The sequence below is a fragment of the Hylaeus anthracinus genome, unplaced genomic scaffold (assembly GCF_026225885.1).
Source record: "Hylaeus anthracinus isolate JK02 unplaced genomic scaffold, UHH_iyHylAnth1.0_haploid 11985, whole genome shotgun sequence".
Classification (NCBI taxonomy): Eukaryota; Metazoa; Arthropoda; class Insecta; order Hymenoptera; family Colletidae; genus Hylaeus; species Hylaeus anthracinus.
The window spans coordinates 5,284,130-5,303,918 of record NW_026534333.1 but is presented as its reverse complement, the minus strand read 5'-3'; the positions used below and the strand labels follow the sequence as shown (position 1 = coordinate 5,303,918).

The following is a 19,789-nucleotide window of genomic DNA, read 5'->3' as shown; positions in this document are numbered from 1 at the left end:
TTCAATATCATAATCTTCATCATGATATTTGAAGAATGTAATTTTAAGTAATTTTAAGATCTCGACGTTTTAGAAGATGCAGTTCATATGAAACTCGATCTTTCATTCAAACTAAAATCCTGCCCTAACATTTCACCAAGCGACAGGTATTTACATATGTATATACCTTGTCGTGAGGAAGAAGGGAGCAGAAGGGAGTGGAAGGGAGTACTTTTGGTGTGCCGTGGTGTTCTGTATTCCCCTCAAAGGGAACGAATTAATGGAGCTCTGTGGACACTGTTTTCGTAAATTTATGCAAAGTTCAGTCAAATGTTATTCTCTTATATCGTGCATCGACGATATGTTGACAAGCGGTCAGCTGTTTCCGGTCTATGAAAATACAGGTGTAGAGACCCACGAAAAACCCGGTTAATTACATTTAATTAAATAAAAGATAGTTCGACTGATGTGCCAGGGCAAATAAGGAGTGTGTGATGAGGTTTTAACACACAGCAATTTTCCTCCGTTAATTTTGTTTCGGTTGTCACGGATAATGTTGAAGGAAGAGTTTGAAACAGATACGCCGAGAAATGCTGATCACTCGCACATGAGTACATCGGACTCAGGAAGTAACGACGTGGCCAAGGAGTCGAATCAGAGGCTCGCAGTGGAAGACCGTTTGACCAGCAAGATGTTTTCGTATGCCAGAGAGATCTGCTTTTTCCTTGCGGTCACTTTTACCGCCCTGACTGCACTTCATAGTTCGTGAGTTTTAGGTTATGTCTATGGTTAAAAATTCATGATAATTCAACGTGGTTTCGCATTGAAAGTAACGTAACATTCACGATTTTGATATTATGGAACAGATGTGTCTCGAAAGTATCGTAAAATACAAGTGTAAATACAGTGAAAGTGAAATGTGTTTGTATTTGGTAAATTATACTTTATATATGTTTCTTTTAAATGTTATATAGATTTACTGTTTTTATTGTAGACCTCCCAAGATATCAAAGCCTCCATCAGCTAAGCCATTTTTTAATCAAAGTTCAATAGTCTTGGATTTTTATAAAGGTCATCTAGGGGCTATGATAGAAAGAGTCTCTGAAGCAGATTTTAGCTTTGTTATGTACTATGCACCCTGGGATGCAGAGAGTCAGGCAGTGCGTCCCGAATTTGAAAATGTTGCTCAATACTACCGTACACAGGTAACAAACATATTCATAAAATTCATTTATATTATCAAAATAGATAGAATTAAAAGTATATTTTCATGTTGAATAGCAAAACTAAAATATGTTTGGATTTTAGATATTTTTTGCTGCTATTAATTGTTGGCATCCAAACTCAGAGTGTAGGGCTCATTATAACAAAATTCAAAGTTATCCAGTATTAATGCTATATCCATCGAGAGACTCTGGCATACAATACAGGGGTATTCATACCCTGCCATATATGATTCGTTTCCTTAATGCAGTCATGAATCCAATTGTTAGAATAACTCATACAGAACAATTGATAGATTTATTTGTGAATTATGATGTAAGTATGAATAAATAATTTATCATTTTATATCATTCTTTAAAGAACGAATGAATAATTTATTATCATTACAGGCTGTAGTGGTAGGTTATTTTAATTTCACACGATTGGATAGAACTCCTGGTTATAGAGAATTTTATAAGGCTGCTATACGTGCACTAGAAAAAGATCCTAATAGAGAACTGGTGTTTGCTATTGTCACGAGTGCATTATCGAGCGAAAGAGACCATAATATTTATAAATTTCCATCTGCAAATTTACTCATGTGGAATGAATCTCTAGTAAGTATATAAAAACATTTTATATTTACGTTTATGCGATGATATAAATACATGGGATACATAAAGCAGAAACATTTGCATATATAGCACAATTAAATGAGTTTGAGAATTGAAATGTGTAGAGGTATCCAGAAGACACTGAATGGACTTCCGAAAACATATTAAATTGGATTAGCAGCTCCATTCACCTACCAGCACTATGGCTGCAGCCTCCTGGAGTAAAAGCGCTAACATTAGCACCATATTTGAAGGAAGGACCTGTACTTTTCCTCTTCACACCTCGTAATCCTTTACACCTTGAAAATTACAATTACAATCTGGTGCGTAGTAAAGTAAGCACAAATGCAATATTCTAAGGATATGTAATAAGAATTACATTGATCCTTTAGATTAGAGAAATTGGACTACAAGATTATATCTGTGTAGATAATCTCATGACTAAAAATATAATTCAACATCTCAGTCTTAATCGTCGCACAGCTATTGCTAGGCATTTCGAAAAAAATAGACAATGTATTAAACTCTTGAAGGAAAACAAAAATCAGTTAAACGAATCGACCGTCAATGTGTTCATTCAACAGTGGATTAACGATAGTTGCTGTGCTAATATTGTCATGAATAAATGTTCTCTATGTAAAAAATTTGGATTAAGCAATGTAGAAAGAGAAGCGTCTGTTTGTAAACTTGACTCTGATAATCTCAACCCTGTATGCAGAGGTGTAGATATTTTTAAAATTTCCACCATGGAAGATTTGCAAGAGAAATATGATGTCTGTTGTAACAAGGATCGTGTAACAATAAAATTACAACAAGGATTCAAATCTAAAAGGTACAAACTTTTTAGGCTTAAATATCATTCTTTAGTTAACACTTTTCCTTTTATTTTTAGCCAGAGATACAAGACATCGTTATTTACAGCGAACAAAGACGATGCGCGTTCTGCAAACGCAATAAAGCAAGCATATTTAAAACAAGATTGTAGAAGATGGATAACTGGAAACAAGTATCATCAACCTATATTTCCACGCGACTCCCCTGAACATCCGAACATAACCCTAACGGAGTCACTATGCAAAATGAATAAAACATTGGCACTGATAGCAATCGATAGTTTACATTTTTTTCATTTCGCAGAGAGTCTTGGAATAGATATTCTGAAAAAGAAAGATAAAACTGCTGTTGTTATACTAGATGCTGCTGTAAGTGTATAGTTTTCTTTTTTAATCTATATTAATATGTTAGTACATTAATGTAAAATTATTACTTGTAGCGCGAGAGTCAATATGTTATGCAAGAAGATTTTAATCGATATGCACTTATACAATTTATAAATAATTATACCGAAGGTTTCTTACAACGTACGCTACGTTCCAATAACTCTAAGCGTTTTGGACAAAAGTTTAAGAGCAAAACTAATTGCGAAACGAAGAATTTACAGTGTATATGTATACCGGAATTAATAACTGAGACTTTTTTAGATACTGTTTTAGATCCGACAAAGGTAAATTGGAAGGTGGTATACAATAAAATCATAATTAAGGAATATATTAAAATTAACGATTTTATTCGCAGGATGTGGTTGTAATGTACTACTCTCCTTTTTGTGCATTTTGTAGTGCGATTTCTTATGTATACTTAACAGTAGCTCATTACTTGCGCGAAATGGATCATCTCTTATTTGTAAGAGTCGACGGTGATAACAATGATTTGCCGTGGGAATATAACATGAATCGATTCCCATCCATTCTCTTTTTTCCTGCTAAAAGGTAATTAAAATTAAGTCGATTGCAATCGTTCTTTTACAATAATTTTATTACCTTCATTTCAGAAAAGAAGATAGCACGGTGTATCCGTTTCCTCTACCAATTACCATTCCCAACCTCATTAACTTCGTTTTAGCGAATTTAGACGGAGATTCGCATGTCGAAGCACTTATAAATATTTGTCAATCTGAAGCCGGTGAACAACCGGATACATGTATTGTTCGAACACGTTGGCTGTGTTTAGATATCATTCAACAACTACTTAGAGATTATCGAAAGTTAATAAGACATACAAACATGTTAGGAAAACAAAATGCTAGGTACAAAAGAAATATCATTTTACTGAAGCTGGCACATATTAAAGACATCCACTTAATATTAAGTTCCACTACTGATCTCAGAAAAGATAAACACAAAGTAAAACTGATCAGAAAAAAATATAGGAAATATTATAAAAGTATTAGATTAATAGAATTAGATAGTAAAATGAATAGCACTCAACCAGAAAATGCTATTCAACAAAACAATGCTTTTGAAAGAAAATCAATTAAAAGCGAATTGTGATATCAATTTAATAATATATATTTTCTGATAAATATTATTTTATCTAAGTTCTTTTACGACCTGATAATAAGTGTACATATACCTCACGAAACTGTTTATTCTACAAAAGCAAAATGTGTCTACTTGAACTCTGTACATCTCGTGCAAATGAATACGACAGTATATTTAGATGATTTTATGTTGCTTTTGTGGGTATATATGGGAAGAAGATATTCATTTTTTTTACAATTTCAGAACAAAACATTCCCTCCTAATACTGAAATTGAATATTTAAGTACATCTACGTCAGGGAAGAGTTTCAATTTTGTATAAAATAAATTATTTTAGAGTACTAAATTTAAATAATTAAAGTGAATATTAATTATTAATAAATTTGTAACATCTGAATGACTGTAAGTGAAAAAAAGATGAATCTCAATTATAGAACAATGCAAAAATTTGTATGGATTAAATTGCATATGGTGTATGCAATTTTTACTATATACTTGTAAAATACACATGATAACAAACAAGGTTTTAAGTCTTGTTTCGTTTGAACAAATTTTGCAAAATTTTTCGCGAAAGATAGATATTTATAGCTACTATTCTCACAGAGATAGTAATTCGTTGATAATACTATTTTTTTCAGTGCATCATAGTTATGTACAGGGAGTGTACATGCGATAGAATTACTCATCACTGATTAATATTCATGATGTTTAATGCTAGAATAAAGAAATGAAACTCGTACTGTCACAGACTTACGGTAACAAGAAATGGCATATGCAATAAGCCTTAATTGTTACAACTTGTTTTTTAAAGAGTAAAATTCGATGAAAATCTTGTAAACTATAGCTCTCTAACATAAGATAATTATTAAATTCTTTTGTGCTCTACCTTTGCCTGATGTGCTATGTGATTCGAGCATACATTTACTAAAATATGTGTTACTTGTACATTTGTGTAAATATTGTTATTCACTGTAATAATAAAAGCTATATGTTGATATATAAAAATAGTCCAAACAGCGTAGCGTCAAATTAGTGAATCATAATTTGCCCATAAGAGGATACATGCAGCATTGATTTTTTCTGAGAAATCAGAGATTTATTTACGTATTTATTTGTGTCAAATCAATAATTTAAACGATGAAATAATCTCTCGAGTAAATGGTAGAAGGGATGAAATTCGTCGTTTTGTTAAGATACCGTTTTCCATTACCAGTATATCATATAAAATAGGTAAATAACATATAGATAGATACGTGAATGGTAAATGCTATAAAGCGTATTATATAATTACAACTTGTGATAAGATACGTTATCTTCAATTCTTCATATATAGTGCTATTACATAATGATTATATAAGGTTTTATATAACTATAAATTGCGATAAGATACGTTATCTTAAAATAAGTAATCTCAATACTCGATAGTTTTATAATATATATTTCTTTTACAATGTATTTTATCTGCGGGATATTTGAAGTTAACGTAGATAAAAATAAACGCCCGTGGAATAACATTTTTTGAGGGGTTGTTTCATCCCTTAAATTTGAGATTGAATACGAATAAAAAAGATGCGTATGTCTTAGAGTTCAATGTCTAACAGCGTATCGTGAAAAGAAAGTTAGATGTTTGGATAATGGTCTTTGTCAAAATCCATAGATCGCCGTATCATAACCTTATACGTACGAAGATCGGATTAAACGCGTGATAAAATAGCGTGGGCCGAAAGTGGCCGATGGGTCGCGTAATCTTGCGTTAGTCATTCCCCCCATTTGCCTGATTTATTTATGGGTTGGGCTACTTATTCGATGTAATGAAATTCCTAGTAAAATGACGCGTGATAAGAAACCTGTTTCTTTTATCGATTTGCTCGCTGATCTTTGATCAATGCGCGATATTGGACCAAAGTATCGTTAACTAAATTCTTAATAATCCTCACAACCGCATTAGAATCTTATTTTAATTTAGCTGTAAAATTCTTTACTAATAATATATGTATATCATGTTATATCATAGTGTGACGAATTGCAATATTTTTCGAAATCTTGCAAGCGATAAGATGATCGATACTTGATAAATGCATTTTAGAAACTGCATTTTGGCGCCTTAATGGTAAAGTACAGTTACGTTTTATAAGGTGAATATAAATGAGTAGAAAAGTATCTGTTACGCGAATGTAAATAAATTAAGCGATGTAATTCGGAAAATGGAACGCATATCGGTCTCCAAGATCGAAATAGATCTGAACCATTGTTAAAAATCATGACGAGCCTGGTCATGCGACTGAGAAACTTCTTTATTGCAATTGTGCATTTGCAGGTACCGATAATATTTCACACCTTTCGCAAGTTTAATTACATAACAGGAAAATTAGACGGTCCAGAAAAATGGCAGAATTAAAATGGCGCGGCGTTTGATTGAGAATATGAGCATTCCAGTGAAATAGTATTCCAAACACGTACTTTTCTATTTAAACAATATTCAAGCTTACATTTTTGTATTCTTAATAAAACTTTTAAAGTACTACATATTTTGTAGTACTTTACACACAAAATAACAAAATAACCTATTTAGTATTACTTGGTATTACTACTGTTTCCAGATTGTAAATCAACCTATAGATTATATTAGACTTTTACTCAACCAGGTCAAGTTGAATTGAATTGCGTATATTAAACGAAATTGTTTTATTATTAATAAACATTCTTGCATCGGTATTTGAAAGGATAAAGTAAAACAATTCCATTATTCGGAAATGTTTCTTTCAAATAAATCAATATTTCGATCAACATCGAATGCCATTAATGCAAATGAAGAACTGAAATATTGTTTGATATTAAAATTGTTTATTATTTCTTCAATTTCAAATAAAATGTGTCCCAGTTCGAGCAGCAGCGGCAGCTGGCGGTGGGGATCGCGAATCAATCCGAGGAACCTTGGTGAGTTGGTAGTCTCCCCCTCTGTGTAGAATCGTAACTGTATGACTGTGTGTACTGTGCCGCTGACAATGAGCCGCGGCGGTGACTGTGATAAGTGATCGCGTACCCTTCCTCGTCGCTAAACGCGTAGTGGCAGTGGAGAAAGATAGTACGTCGGCCAAGGAAAGAGTCTACCTCTTGATGACTCGCGCTTTACGTAGGGCGCAACGTAGCCGGAGCTCACAATTATGTTCGATGTACCGCCCAAGTTCTACGAGCTGTGTCGCCTTTGTTTATCGTCGGACGGTGTCAAATTGTCCATATTCAAGGAGGAGGGCGCCCAGCGGAACTTCGCCGACAAGATACTGACGTGCCTCTCGATTACGGTGAGTCTCGTTAAGAGTTTTCACCGGGTCCTCGTGTTGTAACGATGATAAATCAGACGCGACCATCTGTGGTTCTCGTACTATCAATGTGTCTCCCTCTCTCTCGCGCGTACTCGTATGTCTTTCGCTTCGTCTTACTTGGTCCGTCTTCGTCCACGTCGTTCACCGTCTCTGTTACTCTTGCTGTCTCTCAAGGGTGCGTGTGTGTCTGTGTACGCGCGTGTGTGTGTGCGCGTGCCACGGGAGAAAGTTTGGCAAGAGATGTGTCCACGAGATAAGCCGACTACTCACGGGGGCATTTAAAATGGCAGTGATAAGCTCTGCTCCTCGCTTGTGCAGCTCTCACGGAGAGGGGAGCAACTCCTTATTTAGTCGGCCTGTTATCAGGTTTCACACGCGGATTCCACGAGTCGCTGTCACATTTCACTCTGCTCTCTGCGTGTTACTCTTCTCTCTCCGTGTTTCCTGATCTCCTCTCGTACACGGTTCGCCCTAATCTTCTGGAAGAAAGCTTCCGTTCAACCTACTTTAAATAAAAATACTTCTATATTCCTCACTCTTGTCTCTACCGTGATTCCATGTAACGCAGAAATTTTATCGAATTTCGAATTCGTCGCCTTAAAGGCGAAACATTCGTTTTCATCGTTTCTAATGAATCTCGATAATAAACTATTACAAGTTGCATTTAAATGATTCGTAAGAAAATGCAATTGTTTGTCATATAAACAATATAGTGTTAGTATTTTTACACGTTCTACTGAAAATAAGCTAGGTAAACGAAAAGATAAACTGAATTTTCTCATAAAAGAAACTTTATATTATTAGTGTAACATTATAAGTAACAGAATTACTTGTAGCAACACTAGTCCTTTGAAACAAAGATAAAAGACTCTCTAGGTTGATTGTAAAATCAATGTAGCTATTGCATTTTATTTAGGTGAAAGATGGGGATTCTTTGCCACCAATCATTTGTCACCGATGCGTGTATAAGTTGGATGTACTGTACAACTTCCGTGAAGTGTCACACAAATCTGATGTCATACTTAAACAGTACCTGGATTATGCCAAGCAGTTATCATCACACGATGATCAGGTATTTGTGAAATAGTTTTTGCATGCAAGTAATGAAAGTGTATGGCAGTGTTTGTTGACAGGAGTTATTAGATGATCTAGATGTATTATTCATCAACTAAAAGATAAAAATTACTTTAATATGCCAACAGTGGTAGTAGTCATTTGATTCCAAGTAATGATGCAACTGTGAATGTGCAATGTATGATTGGAGATAAGAATGCTTCAGCACATGTGTATACCATGTATTTTGAATACATCTGTAATACATGCATGATTTATTTGCTTCTGTGCCCTGATATATCAGTAATTATATAAGACATTTCAAGGTTTCCTTTGATGTTGTCAACTTTAACATTATCAGTTTGATAGCAATTGTCTTATAAAAAAAGTTATGCATAGCTAATTATTTTCTTGCAAGTTGTGAACAGGTGCAAGGTACAAATGTCACGATGTTATTTCTACTAGTTTGCGTTAAATGAAACCTTGCGTGAAACCGATAACCATGTGTGTATGTGTATTCTATTAAAAATGAATTGCAAATGTATTTCTCGGAATTTACTTATTTGTGTTATAGCATTTAATTTTATGTTACATTTTTGTTTTGTTTTGTTGTTCCCACTTCGTAATGCTTTATTGTTCTCATCCACATCGATTTAAATAGTTTTAAATTAATAAAATTAAATATGTAAAAAATTAGCAAGTATTAGAGAAACAATACTGATTTGTTTTGTTTCAGAAGTCTTTCTCCACTGCCAAAGTAGCAGGCTTAAGCCCACTACAGTCATTTCTCCAATTGAACAAAACATTGTTCAACGAGGAGCCTAACTCTCCGGCCAGCATTAATCAAAATATTATACCTCAGACGCAAACGCATCATTTGGAGTTGCGCAGCAACGACATGCCCGAGCAGGACAACGTTAAGTGTGAACCAGAGGATGATACGTATTCGAACAGTTCCGATCCAGACAGATTAGAAATAGAAGATCGGGATGAACAGGATACAGAGGGGGAAGAAAATGGTTATGATATGACCATTAACAAGAGAATGAAAGTGGAAACAAATTACGAGGGATCGAAACCGAATACCCCTAATCACAGTCCAGTGAATAGAATGGACACACCAGAAAGTAATTGCTCGGACACAAATATCGATCAAGAAACAACAAAACTGTGGCAAGCATTAGCAAAGTGAGTAATTAATTCTTAATTTCTTTTTGTCACGTGTAGTAACAAAAGTTCTTTATTCTGTATAATGTTAATAAGAGTGTAGAGGACATATTTGTTGAGTGTTTTTCTTTGTTTAGTAAACACATGTTTGAGTAACTATACAGTTTAAAGTGAATTTCCACTATTTCTTTATCCTACTAACTGTGACCTATAATACGATTTCCTTAAAGATAAGATAACTTTGTCATTATCAGGTATTAGAGTAAATACTTGACTAGCTACAGAAGTAGCTGTTTACTATAGCTTATGCAGGGTGTTTGTCTACAGGTGGGCACCCTTTAAGGAGATAATTATACAGATTAAAAGAAAGCCATTATTAAATATGATGATAGTATGTTTGAAGCTTCATGTTGAAGTTATTAATTACTGAAAACTAATTAATTAATTATATAACTCATTATCATTTTATCAGGGCTTACCCCCGAAGACACCCTGTATACTTTTTGATTATATTACTATATACATGGAGAATTGGAAAAACATATCTTTTGTTTTACTTTCTATGTAGCAACAGGAGTTTAGAGATTACAAGGACAAACGGCGACAAACTTAATAATGGATTTACTGGCGAGGCAACTAATCTTCTTCGTTCTTTAATCAACAATAGACAAATTGGTATTACTGCTGTCGATTCTGACAGAGTATCACCACAAATTAGGTTTTACAGAGACACCCAAGGGACAACAATTGAACGCTCTATACCAGACTGTTCTGTTCTCGGCAATCGTACTAACGTCTCGTGTATAGAAAATAAGGTTTGTATAAGTAGAGATATTATATAGAATTAAATTTCAACGCTATGTTAATATTTGTCGTTGCGGGCGTTTAAAAAATTGCAAGAATTCTATACAAATGGAATAATTGGATATTAATAGAATTTTTAATCGTAACGTATGTAAATAAAAGTAAAATCTGACTTTTTCTCGAAGTTATAAGTTCAGGTAAAATTTCGAGATTTAAGGAAAACGGGAAATCGTTGCTTTCCTTTATGTTCGTACTCTTTTGATCCTGGACTCCGTGCAAATAAAAGTTTTTCCATGGGAAGTCCTTGCAGTTTGTTCAATGCAAATACCAGAAGAGATCTGCAGGTATAGAAAAGAAGACAGGTCAGGTGACCCTTGGGTGTCAAGGGATCCCTTTGGGACTATTCAGGTCCCATCTGCCTGCAGGTAAGAAACGTGGTAGGCCTTGTAGATAATAGATAACTGAGAAGCTCTTTGTGATAGGCCATAAGCGCTAAGCCCACCATGTCGACCCGCTGTTAACAGATGTTCAGATAAGTTGGGTTTCTATAGATTTTAAAACGTGCTTTGTTCCGCGCGTGGAATTCTTCAATTTCGTCTATAATAAGAAACAGGACTGCAGTATCCTTTGTGCCGCTTTCTATTCTATTGGGATTTTATCCTGATAACAGGTACCTACAGGGAATTACTGCAACTTTTACAAGCTTTCGACAAAATACCTGTATCAACTAAATTTCGAACTACAAGATTTTATTCGATTAGAAATTTAGGTTTAACATGTGAAGTGCCCAGTCGATCGTCGGTGATCGATACTTTGATATAAGTCTTTTTTTTTTAACGCTTAGCATAAATAAGCTGTAATATTTGTAAACTTCTGTAAATAAATTCGTAATTTTTTATTTATTGTGCTTAGGGTACTTCCATGGATAGCAATCCATCTAGCCCCGCTAGTATCGGTCGAAAGGAAACTAAGGGCCGCAGAAAACAAAGTTATCCCAGTAAAGCACCGATGAGTCCAGATATTGTTAATTATCAACACGAATCTAACGAAGAACAAGCACAAGATTTTACAGCGTGGTCAAACAAAATGAAGGGAAAGGTATGCTTTGCGTTAGCATGAAGATCGCGATAGCTAAACACCGTGTTTTATTTATGTATATTTTATGTATATCTGTCATCGCAGGTAGAGGATCAGAAACAACAATTTGATCAACACAGTGGTAACATGACAAAAAAGGTTGACATGTCCTGCACAAACTGCGGTACTATGACTACAACAATTTGGAGAAGAAATATGAAAGGAGAAATGGTCTGTAACGCGTGTGGGCTCTATTACAAACTACATGGAGTAAATCGTCCGGTGACCATGCGGAGGGATACAATACACACGCGTAGACGCAGACCCAAGGGCGAAAAACCAACAAGGCATAGAAGTAAGAATTATTTTATATAATGTATAATTATTATTTACTCTTTACGTATATATCTGTTAATAATATTTGTTACTCGTTTTTACCATATTTTTCAGAAAAAGGAGACACAATTTTGGCACCACAATCTGAACAAATGGATGCCGAGAGTGCAGACATGTTAGCTGCTCTACGACGACAAATCCAACCCCACTTAATGATGGCCGCGTTAACGCCACCACATTTACCTGGTGCCCATCCGCCACCCTCTGCCGCTCAACTTAATTACTCCCTCCCCTTACCTAGTTATATGATGCACGTAAGTACGAAACGATTTTACGATCTGTGATTTATGATTCGTGGATTTGTCAGTTTAACGTGATTGTTATGACAGCATGTAAAATCGGAAGGACGAGAACAGTGTCATTTATCTGCGGATGCAGAGGAAACAGAGGAAGGAGACGAAGAAAATGTTTCGGACGTACCATTGAATCTAGTTGCGACCTCGTTATCCGAAGAGACACACTGAAACATTTTGGCCAACTTCAGAACGACTTCGCTAGGTATATATAACAAAGAATCTCTAGACAGAATAGACTGTCCAACGATATATAGGGCGTAGAAGAGATGAGATTGTTCTCCTTCTCCATTCTACCGCCACTTCTCGTCCATAAACCTCCCTTATCTGCTCTCGGTTTCTCTCCTTTCTCTTTTTCACGATCTTGAGAAATTAGAGGTGGTAGAATATTGGGATTTATTTCCCGCGAGCTACCAAGCCCGTGGTGCAGAGCGCACGAAGGAACGATGATATTAAATACGCAGTATTAATTACGTGGTTATTCAAATTATGTACATATATATACATGAATACGAAGAATATTTTTATACAAAATTTTCTACGCTTGCAGCTAGAGAGCGACGGGCGATCGTTGTACATACACGCGCAAATTGTTCTTTCGGTGTCGCATGTATTTTCGCGTCAAAGATATGGTGGTCGTTGTCTGTTTTCTTAGTGGTGTAAGAAAATCAGTCACCAGTGAAAGATCTAGAACGGTGCTGGATTTACTGTTCGGAAAGGCTTAGAAGTAAATGAAGAATAAAAAAAAAGATTTGTCACTAAAAATTTAGTGAACAAAATTTCACCGTTTTGTTCCACGGGCTTTTAGCTGTCAGTGACGTAACAATCATAATACTCTCGTTATCTTGCGTAATATTAAGCTAAAAATGACTCAGCTGAACTTAACTAGTGAACAAAAAAAAATTTATTTTTTAATCGGCTTTAATAAGGGACGAAAATGTTTCGCGATTAAGAAGGTTAAAAGTAATCGAAAGATAACTAATAGAACAGAAAACGGTTGTACGACGTGACAAATGTTTACTAAAAAAAATATCCGATACGTACTCGGTAATTTGAGCTTTGCCAAATTACGTTTATGCCAGTATCATCGTATTCTAGTGGCCTTTCAGCGGTTAATCATTTTCCTCTTCCCTGTTAGCTTTTATCTTGCGCAGTAAGTGCAGATAAGTTACTTACAGATAAAATCTTAATTTAGATGACGTAGGTACTTTTTTTACATGAGCACGAGACTGCCGATGTAAACACATTTAATACTGTTTCTACCTTTTACGTATTATCTCCCCTTTATCCACTATGTCTCGGAAGGCTTCTCGACTGCTGACGCAGTAATCGATAATTTGTACTTAATAGGCAAAGCAACGCACCACCATGTAAGCTAAGACTCCGAAAGCAATAAGAAACGCGATGGTACGTAGGATAGATTGTCGTCATACAATACTCGTTGACATGCTCTCTCGACGACAATTAACAAACATACAAGAATTTCAGGAAGTAATACTTAGATAACACTCACTTGTATGCCAGACGTTAAAAGTAACAAATTTTATTGCTCCACAGTTGCTGTAGGCATCCACGAACCTCACAATCTTTTTCAATATTTCTTCCTTAACTTTGTTTTGTCTTATATTATTCGTATTATAAAACAAGAAACGATACTATCGATATCGATTAACAAAACTGCTTATTATCGAATCTGTCATTTCCGTCATCGACTAACATGTCATCCCATTATGTCCCTAAGGGCTATCACTGATCTATTTTTTCCAGAATGTACAGATCTTGTGTTAATAAACAGGTATTAAGCAAACCTAAATAGCACATAATACGATGGCCAGTGCATCTACTCATGTATCGTTATATCTAACATTGTATACCTAAACAACTTTGCCAAAAATAGATTTAGTCTATGTAACATAGAGTATAGTTAAGGGCATACGATAAAAATTAATGTTTTATCTTTCTCTTTCACAACGTCATGCACAACATTTACACATGTCTCCTTCATTTTTTCCCTTCTTATGTGTCTTCTTATCAGTGATACCTCTTGGCCAGCCGCTTCGTAGAGCTTTTAAATTTGCTTACAGTAATTCGTGGAGCAACTTAGTCTTAGTCGTTATCAAAGGAGCCTTATAAACACACTCGTATAAGTATATATATGTATACATGACATATATTATATATGTATATATACATATACCGATATACTATTCTATATTATCGTACGAGTACGAAATGATACCACAAATCAGTGCTGTTTCTCTATTTGTTTTTTCATATTTTTTCTGAACTCTAGCGGGCAGGTTATTCTTTATATTGTATATATGAAAGTTAACGATTGGTTTATATGATTTACATTGTGTAATGTTCTAGTATGAATTAATGAGGAATAGTATGTATATAATGTATTTAATGAATAATAATATACGCAATGTATTTCGAGTATGACGAAATTTGATTTTTGAACGGGAAACGCACTGCGAACTGTGGTATCTTAATATTGATAACACGAGTATTGGAGGAAGAGACATAAGCGATGATGAGGTTTCTTACTAGTGTAATCCGAATGACAGATTGCTAAGCTTTTCTCTCATACGTCGAAATGATCCTTCCATTTAGTACGTTTTCAATATATTACTTGTTTCACAAGTAGATCGAGGAGTGTCGTATTTTTTAAATAAGTATCGAAAAGTACAAATATTGTATTTTATTTTTTTTCGCTACAGAAAGAATCCAACAAAAAAGGTTATTTAATTCCGTTACTTGGTTTTCATTCTGCATTTCGTTTAAAATTAATAATTTGTAAAGCCTTCGAATCTAAAATTATTTTTTAGAAACGAGATTTCAATTTTCCTTGAATCTTCTTTTGTGTCGAAAGTGACACTTGTTTAAAAGATACGTACCGGTTTTAGGTTTGACATCTCCTTATTAGAGAATGAAACTGAAAGTAAACAGTTATTAAAGTACATAAGGCCTGATACTTTGTCAGTCCTGGACCGCCAGTTTTAAATTATGTTGACAGAACATTGTGTAGCATACCATTTTAAGTGTACCATACGCGAAGAGAATGAATTAATTTATAAATAACACTGATAGGAGAAGGAAAAGAAATGGGCAGTTATTCGCTAGGCATTTTTTTTTCTTTCAATTATACATTGGCTCGCAGTAGCTTGTTAAACAACACAGAAACATAATTATTATTATTCTTATATATATATTTTTTTTTATTATTATTACCAACGTAGACGCGTAAGTAGAATATAGGTTTGAGCTCTCTACTAATTCTGAAAAAAAACTAGACGATATTTTTTATAATTATTAGAAACGAGGAGTCGAGTATTTCTATCACGTTATTGAGTATCGATTGATTAAACTGTAACGATATAATACTATTTTTTTTTTTTTTTAAAGTAAGGTTTAGTTGCAAGACCGCCACTCGAACGGTTCGTTTTTAACAATGGTAAAAAAGAAAAAGCTGAGGCTTCTTATAGATTTTTTTTATGTATCAGTATTCTACGCGTTTGACTTTAGTTGTTAAGAAGTTTTAACCAACACTACTTAAAATGATCCCCGACGGCGAGATTTGTCTTACTTAATTATTAAATTATTTAGTTATCTCCCATGTCCCTTTACCCTAGTACCCCATCTCCCGCCTCCCCTTACCCGTCCTCTCCTTGTTTTTGTACGTCTATTTTTACATAAGTGACCCTCCCCGGATATTATTTAAACTATAATTTATTGTATTCACTGTTTTTTGCACCGACGTTTGCGTAAGACATTTGGCAACGACTGGCTTAATTTATTGTTTCTATTTACATTGTACTTTATATACAAGTTTCACTCTTTTTTTTCTCTTTCTCCTTTTTTTTTTTTTTTTTTTTTTTTTGTAAACGAGTAATTAGTTTGTATGATCAGGCACTGCGCGCATATGGTCATTCCCTCCTTTTTTTTTCTGAAAGACACTCGTTAACATGTGCGAGATGCGGACGGTCGACGCTTTAGGTGCCTTCACCTGGAGATTTCATTGAATACAAATGTTCAAGTAATAATAATATTAATAATAACGATAATAAACTATTATTATATGTATAGTGTGTACAACGCGTGTACGATCACGAGTGTAATCGCTGTTGCGACTCGAATAACTGAGTCCCAGGTGCAAACATAATTGCCAGAAATTCCACATTATAGCGACGTGGAGGCGACGGTGATGGAAGCAGATCGAATCGGCTCGACATGCTTCATCGCCACGCGGTAATAATGTTTGACGAGAGCTTGTCTTTTTGTAAAGTGGCCGTTCCTGCGAAGCATCTCGTACGCAACTTTAAACCGTGTCCGTAATGAATACGAAATGTATACGAAAGCTTCGAGAATGAGAAGATGAAAGCAAACAAAATGAAAACGACGCATAATTGTACACGACAGAGAGAAGGGGTTTTTGCGAAACGATAAAGAAGGGTCATTCGTCGACGTCCTGCTCGTTGAGAGAATAACTCGCGGTATCGCTATGAAATCGCCGTCGTCGCTTTCGTTGACATTGTCTTCGATATCACGCGTTTACTTGCATATTCATCGACATAATGTTTGTCACGCATTCCTTTCTCCAGTAAACCTGTTCTACCGATTGAGAAAATTGTTACTATTTGCGATAGCGGAAATCGAGCGATTGCGAGCTAAAGTTCGAATCTGTATGTTGAAATTACTGTAGTAGAATCTTTGTAGTTGTAGGAAGAAGGAGACAGTATTCTCTTTTAAATTGTCACAAGCCTAGGACCGAATAGAGTCAAACTAAGAGGGAAGTGCGTGAAATTTAATCACTGTTGATGTAGGGAAAGATGGTAGAGATAACTTTGTGACAATTTGGCAGGGAATATTGTTTCGTGTAATGTCAGGACGGTGCAACGAACAATGAGGTTCTACCGTACCTCTTTATTACATATGTTCGTGAAAGTCGACGTCGTTGAAATTGATACGCGTTGAAACGTTCATCGGCGATTTTATTGCGATCCACACTCGCAGCACTGTTCCGTCCATCAGCTTGACCATTGGGCGTTCTGATTTTACATCGGGTTCCGCCGATGGGACTCCTAAGTCACAGTATATGTAACTTAACGAATAAGTAAAAGAAAATGAAACAATAACACAGAAAATGAAGGTACAGGCGTGTCGCGCATTATGTATGACACGCAACCGGAAACGCCAAGACCCCTTCCCCGGTTCTACACTGAGTATTAAATTTGTACTAATCGACTGAGTATTATTTTTATATCGAGCGTAATATTAATAATGGAAAATTAAATGCGAGACGGAATGGTTATACCGTACGTTAAACCAGAGAATTAAGTAATGCAGCGGTGACAATGCGTTTTTTTCTCTTGTTTTCTTCATTTTTCTCGTCCTTTTTTTTTTTTTTTTTGTTTTTAAAGAATAATACCGGAATGAGATATAAAAACGTAACAGTGAACCATTCCGTTCCGAGCAAACAAAAAAGAAAAGAAGAAAGAACGCATGTGACCGATGAATGTGAGTGCCCTGATTACATATTTTGTATACAACCGTGAAAACCAAGCAAGCAAACGAAAAATGAAAAATGTAAAAAAAAAAAACAAACAAATGAAACGAAGCGACAAACAAAAAGTATAAAAATGCAAAAGATTGTAATAACGCGAAAGTTTGTAGAGCGTTGCGAAGCTTTGGTCAGGTCAGAAGCTAACTTAATATCGATGGCACGGAATAACGCGTCGTTAGCAATAGCGGGGGAAGAAAATTACTTTTGTATTCACGATCTACGACATAAGTTAGTTCAAGCTAAGGCCAGCAGCTGTTGAGATTATTCAAGGTTGTGTGTATCATTATAAGTATTTTGAATTGTTGAATAGTAAATAGTGTAAGCGGTGGCTTGAACGGGGCGACGTCCCGCGCCCACGGATAAACCAAGAGACGTCGCGTCGTCCAAGTTCGGTCTCAAGTATTCAAATGTCAGACTCCTTTCTCTGTCACGAACGATGATAATGTTTTGTCCCGTACGATCGACCTGCCGAATTCACTTCGCCTGTGTGTTTTGTACACCCGGTTCCGTAATTTGTGATATAATCGAACGGGAAGCGATTCCTCGTGCAAAGTAGGCCACCAATGTGGAATTGAATCTTTCCATACGAGGTTCCATTTTCAAATAAATCGGCTTCGAAGATTCTCTCGTTTCAGTACAAATCACCATTCTCTAAAGACACGACAGGTCATATTTGAAACTGAACCTGGTATGGACACATTTTACTCTAGATTTTCGACTCATCTTTGAACGAGGGATCACCCCTTTTTTGATTCCATTCCAAATTACTGGACAATCTGTACACACATACACATACATATATTTTTTAATATTGTAACGTAACGGTCGTAGATCCCACACGCGAAATTGTTGGGACGTTCTAATTTATAGATAACAAAACACATTACGCGGATTTTCCCATGACAGGTGCACCTAATTTCGATTATCTTACGGGTCTAACTCGAAACTCTGGAAACTCTCGTTCTGTCCTATTCGCCTTGTCTCTGTCACCCCGTTGAGTCTATATCTTTCCAATCTCTGTGTTTTCTTACTTCGGACTATCTGCGACTCTCTTTTTATATTGTAACGATAAGCGAAAACCCTGTTAGACATTTTAAGCTATTTATTGGGCTGCTATGTGATTTGTTGGAAATTATTTTGAGATGAATTTTTCTCTACAATCTCGACGACGTCGCTGACGCGTAGACGCCAGCTGCGGGTGATTCATCGACGAATCTTTCGGATGAGAAGTAAAAGAATTGTAAAAAATGAAGAACAAAAAGAGAGAGAGAATTGTGATCACTCCACGTCTCTTATTTTGCGCCTACCGGCCGGCTAAGTCAAGAGAGTATTGCGCGAACTGTGTTTGTTGGCGCGATTGCCCTCGATTTTTCAATATGCGGGACAAAAATCGCTGGATGTTGTTTCGATCATTTTTTTTTTTTTTTTTTTTTTTTTTTTTTTTGTGCAAACGATTCGACGCAACAGACACAGGCGATCGGCGGGCAAAGGACCAAAATGTACAACAATTGCGTTTGCCCTTTTTTACGGTTGGTATCGATTCGTTTTTATAACGTGTAATGAAACGATCGCGAACTGTAGTATGTATCGGATGTCCGAGGATTTTTAAGCGATGTTGACAGATTATTTTTTGGGGAGCATCTAATTGCAAGGGCATTGTTGTGATACCACAGATGCAGCTTCATTGAAACTTAAATAAAAAATAATGCGTTAACGATTCGTTGCGATCAATGTTTATTACCATTAACAGCGAATATTGTATAAATTTAATTTTTTTTATATAAAACTTACTCTCGGAAACGAAAAGTAAAAGTCTCTGGTTGTCAAATTTATGTACCATCGTACATTATTTGTTGTATGAAGCAATTCAACTGAAATTATCGCTTTATCAAGCTACAAAGGAAGATATTCCTGTTTTCCTTGTTTGGCAGATGAAACAAATATAGCATAGTTTTCGTGAATTCAAATTTCAAGTCGACCGGAAGTAAACAAAA

General features: G+C 35.4%; 2 protein-coding genes across 3 annotated transcripts; both read left to right on the top strand.

Moving 5' to 3' along the window:
• Window positions 1-183: 183 nt before the first annotated feature.
• LOC128886573 (thioredoxin domain-containing protein 11) lies at window positions 184-5,121 on the top strand. Its single transcript, XM_054141568.1, has 10 exons — window positions 184-744; window positions 974-1,184; window positions 1,288-1,518; window positions 1,593-1,799; window positions 1,922-2,119; window positions 2,189-2,628; window positions 2,689-2,998; window positions 3,070-3,300; window positions 3,372-3,565; window positions 3,628-5,121. Exons 1-10 carry the CDS (start codon window positions 533-535, stop codon window positions 4,124-4,126), a joined length of 2,733 nt encoding a protein of 910 aa, XP_053997543.1. The 5' UTR covers window positions 184-532; the 3' UTR covers window positions 4,127-5,121.
• Window positions 5,122-6,857: 1,736 nt separating this feature from the next.
• LOC128887150 (transcription factor stalky-like) lies at window positions 6,858-19,514 on the top strand. Of its 2 annotated transcripts, XM_054142728.1 has the most exons (8): window positions 6,876-7,418; window positions 8,356-8,511; window positions 9,229-9,680; window positions 10,228-10,474; window positions 11,376-11,561; window positions 11,646-11,895; window positions 11,991-12,190; window positions 12,266-19,514. In XM_054142728.1, exons 1-8 carry the CDS (start codon window positions 7,281-7,283, stop codon window positions 12,398-12,400), a joined length of 1,764 nt encoding a protein of 587 aa, XP_053998703.1. In that variant the 5' UTR covers window positions 6,876-7,280; the 3' UTR covers window positions 12,401-19,514. The 2 variants fall into 2 exon arrangements, with proteins under 2 accessions (XP_053998704.1, XP_053998703.1); XM_054142729.1 differs by lacking the exon at window positions 8,356-8,511 and having other exon boundaries at window positions 6,858-7,418.
• The last annotated feature ends 275 nt before the right edge of the window (window positions 19,515-19,789 follow it).

Excerpts from the sequence above, each read along its gene's own strand:
- LOC128887150 (XM_054142728.1), top strand. The coding sequence starts at position 7,281 with ATGTTCGATGTACCGCCCAAGTTCTACGAGCTGTGTCGCCTTTGTTTA. Across the intron at positions 10,475-11,375 it reads TCTCGTGTATAGAAAATAAG|GGTACTTCCATGGATAGCAA; the intron begins GTTTGTATAAGT and ends TATTGTGCTTAG. Across the intron at positions 11,562-11,645 it reads CAAACAAAATGAAGGGAAAG|GTAGAGGATCAGAAACAACA; the intron begins GTATGCTTTGCG and ends CTGTCATCGCAG.
- LOC128886573 (XM_054141568.1), top strand. The coding sequence starts at position 533 with ATGTTGAAGGAAGAGTTTGAAACAGATACGCCGAGAAATGCTGATCAC. Across the intron at positions 1,185-1,287 it reads CTCAATACTACCGTACACAG|ATATTTTTTGCTGCTATTAA; the intron begins GTAACAAACATA and ends TTTGGATTTTAG. Across the intron at positions 2,999-3,069 it reads TTGTTATACTAGATGCTGCT|CGCGAGAGTCAATATGTTAT; the intron begins GTAAGTGTATAG and ends TATTACTTGTAG.